Source organism: Brachycentrus maculatus, unplaced genomic scaffold (genome assembly GCF_059751285.1).
Source record: "Brachycentrus maculatus isolate JH-2025_06_01 unplaced genomic scaffold, ASM5975128v1 h1tg000258l, whole genome shotgun sequence".
Lineage (NCBI taxonomy): Eukaryota > Metazoa > Arthropoda > Insecta > Trichoptera > Brachycentridae > Brachycentrus > Brachycentrus maculatus.
The window spans coordinates 808,846-831,443 of NW_028281009.1; the positions used below are offsets into that span (position 1 = coordinate 808,846).

The 22,598-nt window shown below is 32.0% G+C and overlaps 1 protein-coding gene across 1 annotated transcript in view; it reads right to left on the reverse strand.

Moving 5' to 3' along the window:
- Window positions 1-22,598, reverse strand: part of LOC148305942 (uncharacterized) — a 52,793-nt gene continuing 30,195 nt past the window's right edge. The window contains exons 7-9 of the mRNA XM_088265800.1: window positions 22,332-22,475; window positions 19,314-19,434; window positions 1-1,708 (exon numbers count right to left, since the gene is read on the reverse strand). Of these exons, the coding sequence (XP_088121926.1) occupies window positions 151-1,708; window positions 19,314-19,434; window positions 22,332-22,475 (1,823 nt within the window). The 3' untranslated portion in view covers window positions 1-150. The remainder of the gene's footprint in view (window positions 1,709-19,313; window positions 19,435-22,331; window positions 22,476-22,598) is intronic.

The following is a 22,598-nucleotide window of genomic DNA, read 5'->3' on the forward strand; positions in this document are numbered from 1 at the left end:
TTGTAGATATAACAATAGACGATTCATATAAAACCTATCAACGAAATCACGCTCTTCAGACACACGAACATTCTAAGAGTCTACTTCTTATAAAAAGATTTTCATGTGACCTTAGCATACCTATGTCCTACATACTCTTACTGTGTATGATTATTGCAATCTTATATTATTGAGTGCTTTCTCTATATTTCTATACTTAGATAGTGGAATAACGTCCCTCAGTATTCTGAGAAACATGGTATTTTGGGACAAAACCTTAAAAAGCTGTTTAGCGTGACCTCTGGTTTCTAAACTACCCTCGGTGAGAAGATCTGCACCCGTTTGGAATAGTTTATCTCGAGTTTCTTTATGAAGTGCAAATATCTTTTCCGCTCCGTTACTTTTCGCAATTTTCGACAGTAATCTCGCGCTTGTACACTTAACAATGGCATTCTGATGAACCGCTCCTCTCACCATAATGATAGAAAAAGATTTTTGGGCGCTGATCGAGTCGCACATTTTGTCTAGGGCTTCGTTGGCGTCGCTCCTGAGGAATTTGTTAGTGTCGGCGGTTCTGTGAAGTAGCGGAACGGCTAATTCTTCAGCTTCCGGTTCCAAAGCTTTCTTCTGCGCAACGAACAGGTCTCCTGCCAAGCGACAGGCTCCACGAGCCACTTGCGACCTCAGATTCTTGATTTGGGAAGAAATAGCTCGAGTAACGGGAGTTAAATGGGGTTCTAAATAGGCAGAATGGTGTTTCACCAGGGATTCCATCGATTGCAAGCCCGTCATCACGGTTTCCCAGTCAGGGTTTTCCAACTGGATCAGACTTTTAGCGAGAACGTCCTTAGGTTTATCTACAGGTTGCAAAGCCATCGCATTTTGTATCGGCTGCACTTTATTCTTAGAAAATTTGTTACTAATTGATTTAGGAATAACTTTCGCGATTTTTTTAGGTGTCTTTTTTAAAGGTGATATTTTACTACCCGCTATTCCGTCACCCGGAGAAACATCTCCGTTAAGTTTTAAATTGTCTTCACTACTTAGCGATTTAGTCGAACCTCTTACCGATAATTCGGAGAGAGCAGATTCTACCGACTTGACTTCGTCTTCCAAGCTGACGGAACTTCCCAAAAAGGAAATAGCCGGAGCCGAGGTCAAAGTATTCCGAGTTGGCGTTTCTTTTGGACTTTGACTCAAAATAACCAACCCTTGAGATTTTGCAGAATGAGCCGAGCTTTTAGACAATTTTTCCTTTATGGATGAATTTTTATTGGAACTAATCGATACTCGATCGACAACGTCCTTTGCAGGACTGTCTTGTTTGAGGTTGATGAATCTTTCTTCGTTGTCGTATGGGTCATTGTCGTCTTCGATGTTAACAGTTTTCATATCTTGATTGTTATTAATAAATCTCTCTTCGTTGAGAGAAGGGGGTTTAGATCTCCGCGCGTCGGGGACGGGTGAGAGTATTTGATCGTCTTCGTCGTCCTCGACAGTAGGTGGGGCGTGTACGACTCTGGAAGGGGAGGGTTCCCTGAAGGTGTGCTGGGGAGCCATGAGATGAGAAGAAGCGATGCTCGTGGTGGAGCGAGACCGCGTGGACGGGGTGGTAGCGGTGGGCGCTGGCAGGGAGGCGGTGCTGCCCGTTGGGGACTTGGCCACATCTCTGACGGAATCAAAGTCTGATTTGTGCGATGGGATGTCCCCGTTTTCTTCTAATTTGTTTCTGAAAAAATAGAAAACATTCATGCTTGAAAATTTGGAAAGGAACAGTTTATTGTTTTAGAATGGGTAAATTACGAAATTGATTTATGTGTGTATATTTTGCATGACAATCTGTTATTTCATCATAATATTTTATATGTTATTTCCATTAAAATTTCCATAAAAATCCTCTCTAACACATAGTCACTAATAGTCGGGTGATGGTTGTAACCAGTGGTCGGATTCAGCCGATTCGCACCAGTTCGCTAGAACCGGTGCCTAATTTTTTTAGAGTTCACCGAACCGGTCCTTAACCCTTTGTTGTCATACAATACTCCGATTGAGATCATGTATCGGAGCACGCTCGGTTTACTTGGTCCGCTACGTTGTCAAAATATTTGAACCTCACGAAGAGAAAAAATATTGGAAAGATGAAAAAAATAGTGGAAAAATTATTGAAATAAAGTTATTGCACTTAGTAAAAAGAATATCGTGAAAGATATCGCTTCAGCATTTGGAGCATTCTCAGTTGTTATGTGAATGTTCTGTTTGTGAGCAGAATAAAAAAATAAATGAATAAATGTAAAAACAAATTTTTATAGAGGGGGGGGGTAGGGGTGGTTCTTCTAAAGGGCGAACCGGTTCTTGAAAAATTTTAATCCCATTACTGGTTGCAACTGTTACTGAGATTAAAAGAAAACAAATGAGTATGTTTTTATTTAACTAATTTATTTCGAGCTTTATTCAAATACCATAGCGACATCTATATAATCCGCTATCTTCACCACATTCATTCTCTCAAAACTTTCGTAATATTTTTTCATAGCCCCCTCCAAACCTATATACCACGAAATTCATTAATGAAATGGTATGTTATCCGGTGTATCTAGTAATTTCCCGTGTAGTCAAAATCCGTCCTGTATATGTGTCAACATGTATGCAAAAGAAAGTCAACATTTACGCAGAATAATCTCAACATCTACACAATCTCAACATTTACATCTAAAATAATTTCTAAACTTTCTGCACTCACACCCGTACCGAATGGATCACCAGTGGATATTATTAGACAAACTGGATTTACTTTACTTTATTTGCAAATCTATTTAATACATTTTTTGACATCTCAACATAGATGAAGAAGAAGTCTGGGCATTTACAGGGCTTGCGACCGTCATAGGCTGGTTTAAGTGATCTCTTTACACACGCGTAACATTCACTACCCATGATTGACAAACGCACTATTCAAATTCTTGGAACTTCTAGATATATTGATTAAACTCGAAACACAGTTCTTGAATTCAAAAGACTTCACGAGAGACATCTATGGCGGGTGAGGCATCTTTTTATTAAGCAGAAACTCTTTCATTTGTATGTGAAGTCCGAATCCTGGATTATATTCACATACTTGAATAACGATAGAAAATATCATTTTCTTTTAAAGCTTTTTTAATACTATTATTTTATCGATGTATGTAACTCTTAATACTCGCTAAGAACCTTGAAAATTGCAAACGTTTGATGCATAGTCCCCTTGTTATTATAACTGTTGTTTTACGTTCAGAATAATTTACAAATCGATATGTAGGAGTTATCAAATTGTAATAAAATGTATCATTATTAAGTATTGATTGCCGATCAAATGTCGGGGGTTTATTTTGCGGATGTTACTCGTAAACGTTTAAAACGCTAAATGGATTTCTGTGATTTGTTCCTTGATTAGTATTTCCTACCTACTCATTACACTGTGAACGGAACGACAAACGACGATATCTCAAATAAAATAGTAAATCGCATGAGATGACACCATTACGTCCGTCACGATAGCCACATTAATAAACAACAAACTGCGAACAGGTAGGTTATATCTTATTAAATTTAATTTTACTTAAATTGTTTTGAGTAATCGTGTTTGAAATTACTCGTACTTATGCCTCAAGAATTCTAGAATTCTATTTGGTATTTGTTTTGCATTAAATATATATATAAATATATATTTATATATATATATATATATATATATATATATATATATATATATATATATATATATATATATATAAGTATATATATATATATATATATATATATATATATATATATATATATATATATGTATATATATATAAATATATATATATATATATATATATATATATATATATATATATATATATATATATATATATATATATATTATATATATATATATATATATATATATGTATATATTTATATATATATATATATATATATATATATATATATATATATATATATATATATATATATATATATATATATATATATATATATATATATATATATACGCACAATAGACGAAAAAACACTCGATTCGTCAACATGTTAATAATCGTATGAATGATTAGAGCAGACTTAGTTTTTACATTTCACGATGCGGCGTTTCTGAATCCAATTGCAGTATCGGGGTGGGCTCTCTGGGCGGGGGTGACGACGCGACCTGCTTCCTCTTCCCGAACAGGAGCGGCGGGCAGCAGCAGAAGGAAGGAGGTCTCCTGGGCGAGCCGTCCTGGTCACGCGACCCGTTGTTGTTACCGTCACGTGGCTTCAGGCACCACAGGGGCTGGACCGCCATGGCCTTTGGGCACCTACCCATGCGACATTTTACCGAGAGGGCACGATGCCCATGACACTATCGAACACTTGGATCCGCATGAAGTAAATTAACCATTAAAGGAAGAAACCCCAGATGCCACTTGACTACTTGAATTTGTTATCAGTTATCCATGACGCTATCAAACACTCAGATCTGTTATACATGGAATTATTTTACCAACAAGGGTAGAATACACATGATATTGTCAAACTCTGGCTAAACCACCAGGATCCGTTGTTCATACCGTTGTCAAAAACTGCCGTCAAAACACTTGGATTCATTATTCGTGGAGCAATTTTACCTGCGAAGGTAAAATACTAATGATAAGTTGAACTACGTAGATCCGTTATCCATGGTGTATTATACCAACGAGAGTAGAATACCCATGTCAAAACGTTTGAATCCGTGGAACAAGTTTACCAATAAAGGCACTTTTCGAAACACTATGCCAATGTTGACAGTCTTTCATTGTTTTATCACGCGAATCGCTCTTTTTCAGACATATTGACACCACATTTTAGTTAAGTTGGTTATGTTTTATCACTTTTTTTTCGACACGGAGCACTTCAGAACGCAGAACTAAAATTGAAAATACGTTTAATATAACCACGTAAATAGCGACCGACAACGAAGTTTCAGTTTATCAAATTATTTACAAATTACTTTGAAAATATCCTCTAGAACATTTAAAAAAAAAATCAAATGCTTAATAGATTTAAAATTAATATTTAATTACAACTTATCATGTTACAAAATTAATATATGATCGTGTAAACAAAATGAAAAGTTGTCGTAGGATGCAATTTACATGGTAATAAGTTTTCTTACTTTTGTTTTGAATATTATCGGTTTTAAAAAAAAACGGAAAAAACTGACCATTTTTAAACTCTTTGTGTTCTTTATTGAAAGTTTTTTTTACTTGTTGTATTCGTTTGTAAAGCATGAGATGTTTATATTATATTGCCGCTTATTTCAGCGTAAAACGCGATGCCCATGTCGGTCGATTTGCGCTTACCTGAGATATTTATATACAGCGTGCTTTTAACGTTTTTGACACAGAATAATGGCGCATTTGGAAAATTCGCACGAGAAAATAATTTGATTTAAATCCCCGATTTTGATTTAGGGTGTCATGCGATACATGTTCAGAAATTCGCAGTAACACGAAGCGCCTGCATTATTTACTCCCCATTCGGAATTTTCACGTGAGAATCCAACGATTATTCTATGACATATTGTGTGCTTTAGGTTAACACGCATATGCGATAACTTTGAATTTAGGCAAAGCAAGGAAAGAAAAAAACAGCTTAATTTTTATGTCACACGCAAAACAATAGTTCTCGTGAACTATGACAGTAGAATGTTGAGATTCAAAGACGAAAGTCTAATGTTTTAAGAAGGGTGAATATGCTTGCAAAACTGAAGATAATTATAAAAACACTTGAAATCCAATTTTGTGCCCAAGCTAAAAATTTTGAGGCAGAATAATTGAATTGACAATCATATTATAATATTATAATTCAGAAAATCAGATAACTTTAAACACCTGTGTAACATTGAAATAAAAAACTTCTTGTTGGCGTTGAAAAAAAAAGTTGAGCACCAGTTACAATATATTTTTAATTTATTATTGAATGGACTAAATTTTTTATTAATTGAATGTTGGCATTTTGTTGGCTGTATTATATTGTGTTATAGGTGAAAAATGAGGCATTTAATGAAATACTTCTATAATATAATATATTCTATTAAAAATAAAAAAAGTATTTACAACAATGTTTAATTAATTAATTAATTTTTTAATTTAAGATTTTAATTGTTAAAAAAATGTTTTTCCTCTAGAATTCATATAATTCAATTTATTATTATGAACGGTGTGATTTTTGTTGGGTTTTCTCGTTTTACTTTCTAGAAAATTGTTATTACTGAAGTACCTACCTAATATAATAATTATCGATCTAGCCCACATTGTCGATATGTTTATCGACAATGTCAAGTAGTCTAGTGTCTAGTTGAACAGCATTACGTCAGGTGATACGAGTATGTGACAATATGGCGCTATCTCCGAGTCACTACAATGTCACATTGACGATGTACCAATGAATGAAATAATTAAATATCCATGTGGAAATGTGGGTACCTATTTATAGAATAATGGTCTTAAAAAAGTACTGTTAGAATGACACTATTAAAATATGCAATTTAAATAATTACATATACATAAAAGTGCTATAATATTAAATAATATTAAATTACGCTTGGATGGCTTGACTCTGGCCAATATCTGTACCCGACGGATTCTCCAGTTCTTTGGACACGTTGCGCGTGGCAACGAGGATAGCCTGGAACGACTAGTTGTGATCGGTAGCCTGGAGGGAAAGAGAGGGAGAGGAAGATCCCCACACGATGGACCGATCAAATTAAGGCAGCAGCAGGCACCTCAGTGGTTGGAGCGCTACGTGCAGCGCAGTCAAGGGATAACTGGAGAAGAGTCATTGCTTCTGCAAGGGTCACAGCCCTCAGCAATGAGGATTAAGACGGAGAAGAAGCTATAATATTTTTCCTCAAGGGATCCATCACTGCTTTCTAATTACACATGCTTGTACGGGCACTGGTATGCAATCTTGAGTACATTAGTCATTGTCACTTTTCCATTTTCTATTCCTTTCTCACAAAGCTGTACATAATATCCTCTGTTTTCTTCCTATTCTCCTATACTCTAAATCAAGTTGATTCCGTGACGATCCGACGCGGTGCCCCATGCATCAGGATAGGAATCAGAAGAATTATACAATATTGAATACGTACCTACTAAATTAGTTAAGTATTAAATCAAAAAATTAATCCGTACTTCTAAATGTATCTCACTCTTCCACGAGTTTATACTTTTTTAATAACGAGCCTCATAGGCGTATGAAAAAGTGTGTAATTGAAATATTTGAGTATATAATAAGTTACACGATCCAATAAAAGGTTACACCTAATACGAATATAATGGATAAAAAATCGGGACAAAGGTGACAAGAAGTTCAGTAACTTCAACATTTCAAAACGAAAGGATTTAAAATGAATTTTAATTAGTTTAAATTTTCAATTAATTTGAATTAAAATAAGGTTTAAAGATACATCATTCTAAAAAAATGTGGAAATTAGCAAGTGTATTTTATTTATTGTGTGTACTTTATTTATACCGGAAGATTATCCAGTATTTTATTTATTTGTATAACAGTACATATAAATATTTTTAAAAAAACATTATTTTCCTACCAATATGGTTTGGTAGCAACATTAATTATTTCAGAAACCACGAGAAAGAGAAAATAAATTAGAACATATAGCATTTATAAATAAAATAATACTAGTTCACGTATTCAATCACGCAACAAATGTTATGATTTTTTTATGGAATTTTTATAGAAAATTAATTTATATGACAAAGGATTGCGAGAAACCAACTTTCTTACACAATTCTTAAAATAGAAACCAACAGGTATTTTAAGTACGTTACTAGTTTTCATATTAAAATAATCAGAACTTAGTTTTAAACACTTATTTACCGCCATAATTATTAAACTAATTTAAATAATAATATAATATTTTAATATTATGTTTTATTTGTATTTTATTTTATTTATTTACACGCCTAGGAATAGATTATTTGTGTTTAACTATCAATTTATTTATCAATACACTTTGACACTTAACAAAAATCAATTCAAGTATTGTTCAATATCTCTGTATGCAGATAACAATTAATTTACGTGAAAGGCCTTCGCAGGACTATACCATGGTGTGTCCAAAGCTTGACTGACCGCAATGGCCGGCAGGGGGATGTATACATGTGTATAATGTATTATACAGCCAGTCAGGTGTACGATATACAGCAGCGAACACCCTTCAATCGATTTTTCCTCCAACTCCCTCCCGGTGACTGAGCTGTAATTCCTTGCATATATTTTTTCTTCCGATAACATCTGCCTTCGACCCCACTCGGCCGCCTTTCGCTCAAAGATAACGTCTTCGATTATGATTTGAGATGTATTGAAAAAACGCAAGATTCTCATTGAGATTTTCCGAGAGAAGAAAACATACTCATGTGCATTTAATTATTTTATTTAACATCATAGTATGCCATATTTTTCCCTGAGAACCCGTCGGGCATATTTTTTAGGTTTTTAGGATTTAAAAGTATTTCGTCTATGGGGGTGAAAGGAAAGTTTCTACGAAGACTTTTTGGACAAAGATTTTTAAAAGGTAAAAATAATCTAGGGGTAAATCTATTGCTTCTTGAATATAATGTGATGGCGCAGAAGTGTTCCCACAGAGTAAAATTTATAATTTTTTAATGAAATAAATCAATACAAAACTTGTACGAAAATTTGAGTAATCTGATTTTGTAACGGTATAAAATTAAAGCATATAAACTGCTATTTTTTTCTTCAAATGACGGGAAAACACCGGAATTAAGTGACGTCATCGTTTGACGTCATTACGAGCACATAAAATCCCTATGGTGAAATTTACGGTGTTTGTAGCAGTGTAACGTATGATCGGCCAACGCTCGTCGCGGGAGGAAAATAAAAAGGCTTTAATTTTTTTCCCGGATCCAATGTGTCCATTTTTTTCGATGATCGAATTTCGCAATTTAAAATGATAATTTAAATTACTAATTTTTAAAAATACAAACATACGTGTGAGTATGTTTAATGGATTGCGCCCAATTACAAAGTTACATATTTAACATTTCAATTCATAAAGTGTATCTTCCATCAGTGCATGAAACTAATTTTCCATTAAAATCCAAAAACTTTTGCAATTTTCTTTATTTGGTACGTTATTAAAATAAACCTCAAATGGGCATACGTTATATTAACACGCGAACAAAACATCTGATTTTATTTTAGGACCTTATTATGTATGAAAATTTCAGAAATTTAAATTAAAAAGTTTTAACGTATTAAAAAACATATATATGTACGTATGTATGTGTGTATATATATATATATATATATATATATATATATATATATATATATATATATATATATATATATATATATATATATATATATATATATATATATATATATATATATATATATATATATATATATATATATATATACTTGTACATACATATACATATATCCCTGAGAAATATAAATATATACTGAGAGATACACTTTTATACAAATACAGTTGCCATTTTTGCCTTTTTTTAGATGAATTATTTTACAAGAAATACTTGTTCTTTATGCATACGACATTCTTTTTCCGAATTACTTCACATCTTTGTCTTCTCTACCCACTAGGAACTGTTGAAAAATTCTTTTAAAATTTTTATATTAATATAATATTGGATATACTTCGACCATTTTAAACGCGGAAATAAAATGATGTCGAGTTTCTTACAATTTGGAAAAACATATTCTTTTTTTATAAAAAAAAATATTAATTCAAAGTAATTTTTAAAAGATTAAAATTAATTGTCACATACCATATAAAACAAAGATTAAAGTAAATTCCCATTTAAAAAATTCACAGCGATATTATATTCACACCCCGTCGAAACGACAACAAATATTGCAAAAAAAAAACACTTTTAACAAAAAACTGGAAAGGCTTTTTTATTCTTTTTAAATGCATAACTTTTCTACCGTTCTTTACAAATTAATACATTATCCCGCGCGCGGCAAACGACCATTTAAAAATGGAGCCTTTTCAGGTTAAATGTTGTTTCTTTTAACTAGCACTTTTGCACCCACTTCTAATATCAGAATAATTATGCTTAAAAAACTGGAAACGCATCTGTATATGAATGCAGTAATTTTACAATTTTTCTTTAGATAATTACACAATATCCCGCGCGCGGCAAACGATCATTTAAAAATGGAACCTTTTCGGGTTTAATGTTGTTCCAGTGCATCATAGAGCGCAAGCGGACCGACCGAGCTACTATATTCTCGTACAGGTTATGTATAAAATCAAGTTGGCACTTAAGTTAAATACTCGCATATCAGGCATCGCGCATCGGATTTACTTTGATCGACACAACTCAAAAAGAACTGGTTCATTGCGGGGTGGGTTAGTACGACATTACAATTTTCCGTCCCTTTTTAGTTGTGTCGGTTGGATCGGCTTTACATTCGGTTGTTATGCACAGCAGTAAGCGGTTCGTAGGTAGGCAGTAGGTGAAAAGCAGGCACCGACCTCGGTCAGGGGTAGGCACCTAGCGTTGAAAGGCGATAAGGCACCCGCATCTGAGAGGGTCGACGCTCCGGAAACGAGTTAGACGCTAAGGAGCCTATATAACTATTCTGTTTATTCCTGGTACCCACTCGATTAGATTATTAAGATTCACTACGTACCTTAGTACTCAATAACAGTAATAGATTTTATTTTATTTTATTTTGTATGTCCGGCCTATATTTTGAATAATGAGTATCAGTATTGAGGAAGAAGCTATTTGTTTCGAAACCAGTCGACGTTTTCATTAAATTTGAATACGCAATGTAGTGATTTAATTCCTTAATAAAATTATAATTTTTAGTTTATCCAAGATCAAAAAAAAAATGCCTTTCATAAATTTCTCTTGACACAACACAACATTGCAATCGGATACGCATATCGTAGTCGTACAGGAGAATGTGACCAACTACCAAAACGTAAAATGTTCAGGAGGGCCATTTAAGTCACTATTGCCTGGCAAGAAAATAAACACCAATGCAGTTAGTCATTTTTAACTAGTCAATATATTAAACTTCCAAGTTTAAAATCCTTTGGGATTTTTTCAGGGCAATATTAAGCTAGTAAGATATTAAATAGTCAATGATCACGTTTTTGTAAAACAATGCACTTGGTCACTTTCTCCTGTATGACTACGATATGATTTTATCTATCTATATAAATAATTATGTAAATGTCAATTTGTTCAAAATATAATGCGACGCGCGTGTTTTTATCTGTCACAGATAAAAACATTAAAAAACGTTGTTTTTTTTACCCCAATGGCTGTACCATCTGTTGAACGTTACATCAACACACACAATACTAAACATAGCGGAGAGCGTGTTTGTTAACAGCTGCTAAAATGGTATATTCACATAAACATTGTGGAATTATGCATATTAGAAATGTGAAAAATCTCTTTTCTTTCTTTTACATTTAACCAGACTTGACCACAGCAACGCGTAGCTGGGTACAGCTAGTGAATCATAAAAAGGAAGTCTCAAAATTAATGTTAATTTTTTAAGAATGTTTTTAACATCGGTTTAACATTTTACACATTTTAAGTAGGTACATTAGTTTCCAATTTTTTGTTCACACTTTCTGGATTTTGGTTGACTTTATTTCAAAAAGATGAAGAAGAATATGGCAGTCTGTGCATATACAGACCTTAACAAGTTAAAATACCTTAATGTATGTAGTTTGTGCGAATACCTATATAATAAAATATAAACTAGCATATTAATATATGACAATGTTTCTCGATAGAGATCATAATTTGATTTTCAAAAATGGTAACATACGAGTATATCGTTCACTCCTTTCAAGACCGTCATAAATCAAAAAACTTGATTTTTCAGGAGAACGTTTTTAAAGTTTAAAAATTTAATACAATGTTTTAAAAATAAATATCAAGCCACTTATTGAACTTTTTACTGTGCAACAGATCTTTTTAGGTAAAACTTGAAGGTTTTTTTCCATTTAAAAATATTTAATATATTTTAAAAAATAATTCAACAATACCTTTTCTTCAAAATGCAAAAACAACAGTTTCTGCCCTGTAGCGGGTAAATATTAAGTTAAAATTATGCCTCTTTTGCTGGGATAAAGTACATTTTCTGGGCATTCTGAAAACATACACAACTGAAAATTGACGATTTTTGATTTATGACGTTCTTGAAAGGAGTGAGCGATATGTATGTACTTCCCTTGCATCAATTCCCATTACGTTGATTACAATGCGGATCGTGAGTCATCAGAAAAATCGTGGCTCGAGGAGTGAAATAAGATAAGTCACTCTTTTGCCATAAAAAAACATTTTCTGATTTTATTATTACTTTTAAGAATAAAACAAATTAATGCGTAAATGCACTACTTTTATCTTCAAACAAAATTATTTTGTATTTTTATAACGATATGAATAGTTAATTCCTGTTTATTTTATTGGCTAGGGGAGGTATATACTGTATAACCAAAAACGTTTTCTATTTGCGGTCAGAAGTAAGTATGAAAGCTGGGTTGTGTAGAAAAGATATTTACTTTTTTGACAAGGCAAGGAATTATTAAAAAGATTGTAATTTTTGATCGATTCTTTAAATATTTTCCATTACAAACGTTAATGTATGGGAGTGAAGCATGAAGTAGTCAAAAGAATGATGAAAGAAGACGAAATTTATTAAAAATGCGATCACTCAAAAGAATCAGAACGGTACACGGTAGGTGTTTGAATGGTGAAATAAAATCATGCAAGGCTGAGATGAGCATTATCGATAAAATTAAGAAAGGTTTGTTGAGATAGATCGGAAGACATATGGAATGAATATTGTTTTTTACAAGTATTTGGACACACTCAAAATGTTGGAATGAATATGTGAGGATAAAACGGTGAATATTTTTAGAAATAGAACCAGTTGAAGACCGGTGAAAACTGGGCATGTTTAAGTAGTTCAAATACTTAAAAGTGGTTATTGTGGTCTTGTGATTATCGGTTATGTATAAGAAGACCCATGAATGTGGAAGAAGCCAAGAATGTTTGCAAAGACAAAGTTGTGTACTCTTTGCCTACCCTTGCGGAGAATAGGCGTCGTGGTTAGTTAATTGATTTTTACTTGAATATTTGCATATAATTACAATCAATTGGTTTAATAACAATTCAGCTTTTTAAAATTATTTGTGATCAAAACGTTTTTATATATTTTCAATTGAGAAAAATCTAACTAAGTATGAAAATTAATAAGAAAAATAGACTTTATTTTCCTCGTTTTCTGGCATATTCTACTTCATATCCTAATCCACGAATTACATGCCAGTCCAGTGAGTGAGTGTACTTTGTACATATTAACATACAAGTATGTGTTTACTAATGTTTGTTCATGCTGGAAATAAATAGATCGAAGTATCATGAATTACCAGGAGTACAGGGAGTAATGTTCAGGTGATTAACAAGGTATAAGTCAGAAAACAGCGCTTAGAGCATTGCATGACTAGTTTTCACGTGAAAACTTGGTGCTTCTAAATAAAATTAATCACTTCCGACTATAATAAATAGTTTTCAGGCTTTTTTACTTGGACATTCTTAGTAACAGTATTAATAAAATCGGAGACGTTAAGTTATTCAAAGTAAATTGGCTCGTTATTCGTATAGCTAAAGTAGGATGTTCAAAAAGTTCCCAAAATAAGAAGACAGTCAATCCTTCTTCTTCTTCTCGGTGTAGGCTTTGTGGCCTATTTTAAGAGGGATTAGTCTCCTGCGATGTCTATTCCCAGCTGTCAATCCATTTCTAGCTCCAAATAATATATTACAATGATCCACAAAGTTAGTGCTTTAAATATTCATATTAAATTCATATTAAATTATCGATTTTAAAAGCCGAATTCTTCTAAAATAGTATTTTAATAAAAAATCTATTGTCTGTCTATTCTGATTGTTCTGTGGATATATATTAACAAAGGTATAAGACATAATATAACTGCTACTTTATTTTCACACAAAAGTTTGAGTCGAGTACTTTCGGCCCTCACTAAAATGATTTATCTGCTCACAAAGAATAGTTTGGAGCATTGTACTCATTAACAACTGTAATAACCCTAATAAATCAGGTTTTTTCAAGTCGAAATAAAATTTAAAAATATGTTATCGCTTGCCCAAACTTTAACTAAATTAATGTTCTTAAACGCATTTAACAGTTATTTTGAATTGACAATATGTCAATTTTGAATTGACAAATTTTACAATAATTTTGAATTGATAATATGTCTCAACTACCGATGAAGTATTTAACTTTTTTTTTATCAATACATTTTATTTTTTGTTACCAATATATTTAGATTATAAATTTGCCCTATTAACAACATATTTTCCCTATTAACTTGCACTATACAACATATTTTCCAAAATTGTTTGGAACGTTCTACGTATGTGTAATTTTCACATATAGGTATCCCCAAATCACAAAGCGATCAATTTCACAATATTAATTAATTTAGTCTCAACCTTCAAGACAATTTACAGGGTTTACGACCTGTCTTTGGCTGATTTATGTGATCACTCTATACTCTATTTAACATTTACCATTTTACTCATGTTTGACAACCCTCTTTCGAAAATTGTGTTTATTCCAAGGGATTGAATTTTTTTTTATTGACATATTTTAATGCTGCCGAAAATTTTTTGGTCAAGTTATTATAACTTAAATATTTATTTGATGCAGGAAGATTATTTTCGGTATGATTTCACATACTTAAAAAAGACAAAAAATATTTTTTTGTAAGACTTTTTGAACCCTTTTTTATTTAAAAGAAATAACCCGAAAGGTCTTCAACTATGCCACGGCACTTATTGAAATTATGATACATAGTGAATAAAATGTTCAAATAAACCGGCCAATAACAGGTCTTAAACTTAGTAAATAAAGCCTCCATATTTTAAAACTTATTTATTTATGATAAGATATGAATTAAAATGTATAAAAACGATTCCAATCATTTATTATTATGTTTTATACTTCCACATACGAAGCCAGTAATAAATTGTTATTCAATTGAACCCATATCAAAACAAAGACTCGCGTACTGCATTTTGTTCGGTATCTATGTACGTACGAATGTGTTATCTTCTGTAACCAAGATGTTCCTAATCGACCAAACAAAAACAGTAAACAAACATATTTGCAAACTAAAACAGTCGGTCACATCACTCGAGTCTCCAACACACTGGCCGACAGAGTTAACATTTTGACTGTTTTGTAACGATAGGAGACATAAAACCGAATATAAACCGAAACGGGTGCGGGCAAGGACGAACTGACGAAAGGCGACCGCTTTGCCAGGAACTATGGTAAAGTCCTTCGTTAGGGAAACTCGGTAACAATCGATAGAGGCCTACTGTGTTCAAATCTTCCTAGATACTACTGGGAAGCGCATTATTCAAAAGGGGTATGGGAAAATTTCGTCAGCAGTGACGTCGAAAAACAAACGTGTTTTTGGTCATTCTTATTTGTCCCGGGAAACTTTTCACTAATGATGACGTTAAAAAACAAACAATGTTTGAAGTCGCAATTTTCACTTATCTTTTTTTGGTATTATTTAGTAACAAATTTAGAATTATTAAAATACGTTAAATAAATAACGTAACTTGATTCATGCTTATCTGTTTTTGTATTTAAATATTTTTTATGAATTTATCATTCGTAAAAAAAATCTTGGTTAAAGAGAATTTAATTAAAATAGTACTTTGCAATGCCTCTAAATACGTAGAAGATTTTAATACTAGAATTACAATAAAAAGCAACAGCTCATTCAAATTACGAGTTCGTGTATGAAACACCTTTGATTTATTTATGTGTGTTTGATGCGTATTTTAAAATGTTATCTTATCAAATTTTATATATTATATTATTGGTCGAGTATCTATAATTTTCATTTATTTATAATAATTGATAGTTAATACCTTTTGCAGCATTTTTTGTATTCACCGTTTTCAGTTTCATACACATTGACAGATTATTTTTATTTTTTTGAAAGGTAGTTTTTTGCAAGATTTACATATTTAAATCATCTTTAGATATTACTAAGACTAAATAGACTGTATTTTTATAAAAATATATCAGTAAATGCTGCCTACCTCAGAAAGGTATTTATTATACTTTATGAGGGTAGACCCGTATCTAATATTTTTGCTTTTATTTTAATTAATTTTTTACTTAATTATATTAGTATTACTTTTCCACCCTCACAAACAGAACATTTTTTTTCTACAATAAACGACGATTTTCTGTACTGAACCAAAATGAAATTCTAGTGCGGAATGAAATTTTAAAGTTTTCGTAGAAAATTGAAGAGTGGTCACTGCTACCTCCGTGCGTCACAGAGTGTAAGGGTAGGATAAGGTGGTGCCTTTCTTGTAATATGTCTAAATTTAAACCTAGACATTTGATTACAATTTACTAGACATTTGTATAATACCCGGGCGAGGCGACTCGGTGGGAACACCTCTCGTGCTGTTAAAAATATAGTCATGAGTACTATTTATCGTAAATCTCACGAAGCTTTGTCGAATGCCGTGTTAATTTTATAAAAAAGTACTCGCAACCTTTGTATTGGAAAATTCTGGAAATATTTAGGTCACGCCGGTGGAGGGGGTGGTTTTTTGTTTCTTTATTCGCAGTATGCGGTAGAAGGGGGTAATGAAACATTGCCACTATGATTTATGAAGAGAATAACACCATTTCGGTTAGTGTAAAGCATGGTGTAATGTGTAATACCTACGTCATTTTTAGGTGGAATTTCACACACGTCATTTGAGAACTAATCTACATAGAATTAATGCGCAATTAAGAAATTATAAATAAGTTTAATGACTAATGTGATTTATCACTAATAAATCACATTGGTCATTGACATTATCATGACCACGTGGTATTGGCTGGTAAGCGGTATTAAAATGTTAGCTAAGTCATGAATGCTACCGAAATAATTATTGCTTCTGGCGAAATTCAAATGAATCGCTTAATAACTTAAAATGTCATGGCAGTACTAACAGTACGAATAGTATAAAAAGTATTTGGTTTTACAGTGTTTTAAATTTGACATAATCAGAAGTTATCAAAACAAAGAAATTTTTTTTAAACATACTGAATTTTTTTAATAAAACTACATTTTATAAAACAAAACCACAATAAAATATATAACTTTTTCCACTTTTATTTTATTTTACCAGTGACCGAGTCTCGTCGTTACCGATATCATAAGACAAGACCCGGTCACTAGTAAAATAAAATGAAAGTGATTTTTTTTCAAAGCTCTTGTTTTATTAGATAAAAGAATCGTTGTACCCTGATCCTTCAGTGATTTGTACGGCAGTACATATTTATGTCGGGTTGCGGTACCGTGGTTAGTGTCGCGGACTCTTGAGTCAGAGTTTCTCGGTTCGAACCCACCCTACCATAATTTGATAGATAATATATTTCTAATAATGAGCCGCTTAGGCTCACAGAAATAGCATGAAATTGAAGTATTTTTGTAAATAATAAAATACATTATTTCTCTTTTTTTTATTAAAAAAAAATGTATAAGTCAACATACATTTTTTCTTCAAGACTGTTGTAAGTCAACAAAGTTTTTGATCAAGCATTTCCAAAACAAAGGTATTTTCAAGGGGGTTAATACATGGGAGAAGGATTGGTTTCTAAGGGTTGTGGAGAAAGGGGGGGAGGCCTATCTTGAAAGGCATCTAAAGGGCCGTGTTAGTTTCTGAAGGGGTCAAACTACCCCGTTATTATCTTGGGTTTAAATCTGGGAGGGAAAAAAAGCTAAGTAGCACGTAGAGTATTTTTACTGTGGCGAGGTGTTAATTATTGTACTGTGATAATTAATACGCGGTAGTAAAAATATCATTAACTTAGGTTTTATTTTTCGAACCACTAAACCATTTAAAAATACATCATCTCTTGTAACTTTATATAACGCTTATGTTCGTAGTCACCTCGAATTCGCCTCAGTCGTTTGGAACCCTCAGTACGCTATATATATAGCTCAACTTGATCGTATTCAAAATAAATTTCTAAAAATGATGGATGGTAAGCTTCATTTAAGTTTCAACTCTTATGAAGAATCTTTAGCCTTCCATAAATTATCTTCACTTAGTAAACGTAGGAATATATCAGATTTATGTTTTTTGTATAAAGTTATAAATAATATGACTGAGAGCCCTTATCTTCTTGCGCAGATACCTTTTCACTGTCCAATTAGAATCAATAGACATAGTCATACCTTTTATAATCCAGCACCAACAAAGAACTATACAAAAAATTCCTTTATTTATCGAAGTTGTGGAAAATTTAATGAATGTTGTACCGACCTTGATATGTTCTACTCCAATCTTTTAAAATTTAAAGCTAAATTGTTCGAAATCTTATAAACCTAAAAAAGTAATTCTATTCCCTGTCCTTTCCTTTTCTTTCCTTCCTATCACTGCCATCTCCTTTTCTCTTTATCCTATCCTTGTCTCATGTCTCTTCCTTTATATAGACCTCTCTTATGTATAGTTGTGAAGAACTATAATTGGTACTCATGATTTTATTTTTTGTATTCTGTATGTATCATATATTGTAACTGTTGTTCTTCCTTCCAATAAAATAAAAAATAAAAAAATAAAAATCATTAAATAAATAGTTTTGATTAATATACGGTTATAAAAATATTATTCGATAAACAATTCCTCATTAAATAGAACGCTTACATATTTACAATCAACGATTTTCAAGTATACAGTTTCCAACTATAAAGTAATGTTAAAAATAAAAGCTGCTAAGCGAAGAAACTCCAAATTTGTAAGTATTTGGACACACTAGAAAATGTTGACATGAAAGTGACCATATACATTACAATAAAGTTATACGAAATTCAACGAAAAACATTATATATTTTATCCTGGCATACCGTGTATGGTTTAAATGTATATTTTTTACTAGAATTAAACAAGACATGATGAAATTATAACAGAAAAACACTTGTTTTTTACCACTTGAGTTTATTTTATTATAGCGACTAGTTTCGGAAGCTCCATATTCAGGTCTAAATATAAACTAGCTTATATAAATATGTATGTTTATATTTAGACCTGATGATGGCAGAATAGCTTCCGAAACTAGTCGCTACAACAAAATAAGCCCAAGTGGTAAAAAGCAAGTATTTTTCTTTTAAAATAAAACATATTTTTGCTCGAGTAGTTAAGGAGTTATCGTTATAATTAATGGTTACTTACTGCGTCCTGTAGAAGCCGGCAGGTGACAACGGGATTGGGGGCCTACTGAGAGGGCCCTCGCCGGGGCGAGCGGCCCCCAGCGGGCCCCCGTCGTGGGGGCTGAACCCCTCCTCTCGAGCTCCTGAAATACAAAAACAATGTCAATCTTTGCCTTTATTTAAACACATACACCCATTGTATTTGGGGTTTACACCACAAATAAAAACAAGGTATCATATCAAATTCCCTTTTTTATTCTCATTCTCTTCATTCGAATGAATTCAATCAATATCTTTGCACAAATCCTTTGTGTAAAATTATTACAATAAAAACGTATACCTACCTGTTTATTAAACTTATGGGTACTTTATAACTAGATATAAAGAGTATTCCATAATATGTAACATACGTACGCTTCAATTATTACTTTTATATTAAAGATTTACAGAAAATTAATTTATCGTTAAGAACTTCGTAACATATTATGATTTCTATATTTTCGCAATTTCTAAAATTTAAAGAAGATTTTGATGAAATGTATGAATTTTAGTGTATTTTGAACCTTTTTCGCTCTATTTAAATTAAATTAAAAACTTGAATAATCCACTGAATTATTTCATTATTAATTCAGTGGATTTTTCAAGTGTTTAATTTAAATTCAATAATCGTGTCATTCCACAAAGTTAATGCCGAATCAATAAATAATATTTTTTGCTCTACACTCAATTTTCTACAGCAATGTTTTCGTGATGATATACAGCAGTAGTATTTTTTTTGTAAATCGATTTAGTAATTAGCAAAGCATTATTTGATATCGTTGAGATATCGACTCATTCATATTGTAAAACAAGGGTACAATTGTACAAGTCATAAATAATGACAATAATTATAGACGAATATGTGTATAATGTTATGTTGTCGTAAAAATACAAACGAAATATTATTTTCATTGCCACGAAGCGAATATCGATCATTAGGGTTTGAATAATGTAGATAATACGAAGACAGATAAATGTCCGAGCTAAACTTTCAAGGGCGAAATGAATCAAACAAATTATTTTCTAAAATTGATATCTCAACATTGATGTAGAAAAATATGGAAGTCCGGTATTTACAGGGATTACGACTTGTCATAGGCTGGTTTAAGTAATGACACGTGAAGCATTCACCATTCTACTTATGATTAACAACCACACTACTCAAATTTCGAAACTTGCATATACTCTTTAATTGACACGTTATTTTACTTGTGAGATCTCCACGCCATTTATGCTTGAATTGAGTACGGTTTCATATATCGCTCACTCCTTTCAAGAACGTCATAAATCAAAAAACTTGATTTTTCAGGAGAACGTTTTAAAAGTTTAAAAATATAATACAATGTGTTAAAAATAAATATCAAGCCACTTACTGAACTTTTTACTGTGCAACAGATCTTTTTAAGTATAACCTGATGGTTTTTTCTCCATTTGAAAAATATATAGTTTATTAAAAAAAATAATTAAACAATACCTTTTCTTCAAAATTCAAAAACAACACTTTCTGCCCTGGAGCGGGTAAATATTAAGTTAAAAATATGCCTCTTTTGCTGGGATATAGTACATTTTCTGGGCATTCCGAAAACATGCACAACTGAAAATTGACGAATTTTGATTTATGACGTTCTTGAAAGGAGTGAGCGATATGTTATCAATATAAATAACTCATATGTGGATAGACCCATATTTGTGAAAAAGGATTTGGACACACTCAAAATATTAAAAATATTATAAGTATGGATTTGTAAAATATTGAAATTCTTTTTTTTTTACAAAAATGTTAATTATATTAGTATATAGCCACCCACCGATTTTTTTTAAATTTTCTAATTTTATTACAGGTTAACAGCCCGCCTCCGTAGTGTAATGGATAGTGCATTTGGGTACCAAGCTGGGGGTCCCGAGCTAAATTTCCAGGTGTGTCAGAATGGGTGATTTTTCATTCTAATATTTATTTAAACTTATCCTGGACTGGTACCAGAAGCGCAGAACTGATCATGTTGCCCTCAGGCAATTAACTTTTAAATGAAAATGTGTGAGGTGATTGCAGTATTTAATATAGAAAAATATTAAAAAACAGAAATTTAAAAAAATCAATGTGTTTAGATAACTCCATGTGTAACTGAAGAGAGATTTTTTTAATGTTTTAAAAACTATGCACTAATTATAAATATTATTACATAGTATATGCAGCAATTGGTGCAATATGAAAATATGCATAATAAAGCAAAGGATTTTGTTAGGCAAAATATGTATGTCAATAATATTAGGCAAAATACTTTTTAAAAAATCAGGAATTATTTTTTTATTATATCCCAAATTTGGTATATAATATAAAATATAACATATTTATGTAAAAATCGTCGGAAATATGATAAACGAGTATCATGTTGTTCCATAACACCACTGGAACCATGTTTGTGTCAATTTTTTAACGATAAATTACCCAAATATTCGAAAGATAAAATACTTTTAAACAAAAAAAAAACATTTTTGATCAATGTTTTACTTAGTAAATACCACTATTTCTTAAAATCTACTGTGACACGTGTTTCGATGCATTCCGCATCATTTTCAAACACGTGTCACAGTAGATTTTAAGAAATAGTGGTATTTACTAAATAAAACATTAATTAAAAATGGATAGATTTTACCACAAAGTGACTGCCGAATCAATAAATGAAAAAAAATAATGACTAGAAATAAGGATAAAATAAGCCTACCATAAAAAAACAGAGTTGCAAAATTGTATAATGTATAAGTGTTTGAAAATGTATGATGAGATGCCTGAATGTATGAAGAATGAAAAGAGTCTGAAATAATTTTAAAATAAATATTTTGTTTACTGTAACAAGATGTAAATATATATATATGACAAAATAGTTAGTATTAAAAGTAATATAAGCTAAGTAAAGAAATAAAAAAATATGAGTGGAAAGGTTTTGTAAAACAATAATATTTGACAAAGCTTATCTTGTACGATCATTTATCATTATGGTACCTTGAGATCCCGCCCAGCGCTGCTGTGACGTGTGCGCGGGCGGCGACAGCGCTCTCAGCAGGGTCGGTGGGCGGCGCGCCGGCCACGACCCGCCCTGGGGACCGGCCGTCTGCGGCCACGAGCTGCCCAGGGGCGGCCACGAACCTAAAAACAATTCAATAACAAAATATATTTAATAACCTAAATATGACTCAAATATTACGTGACACATTTTTGCCTTAAACCACTTCAGGGGAACTTTTTAATATAATTTTTTTATTAATTAAT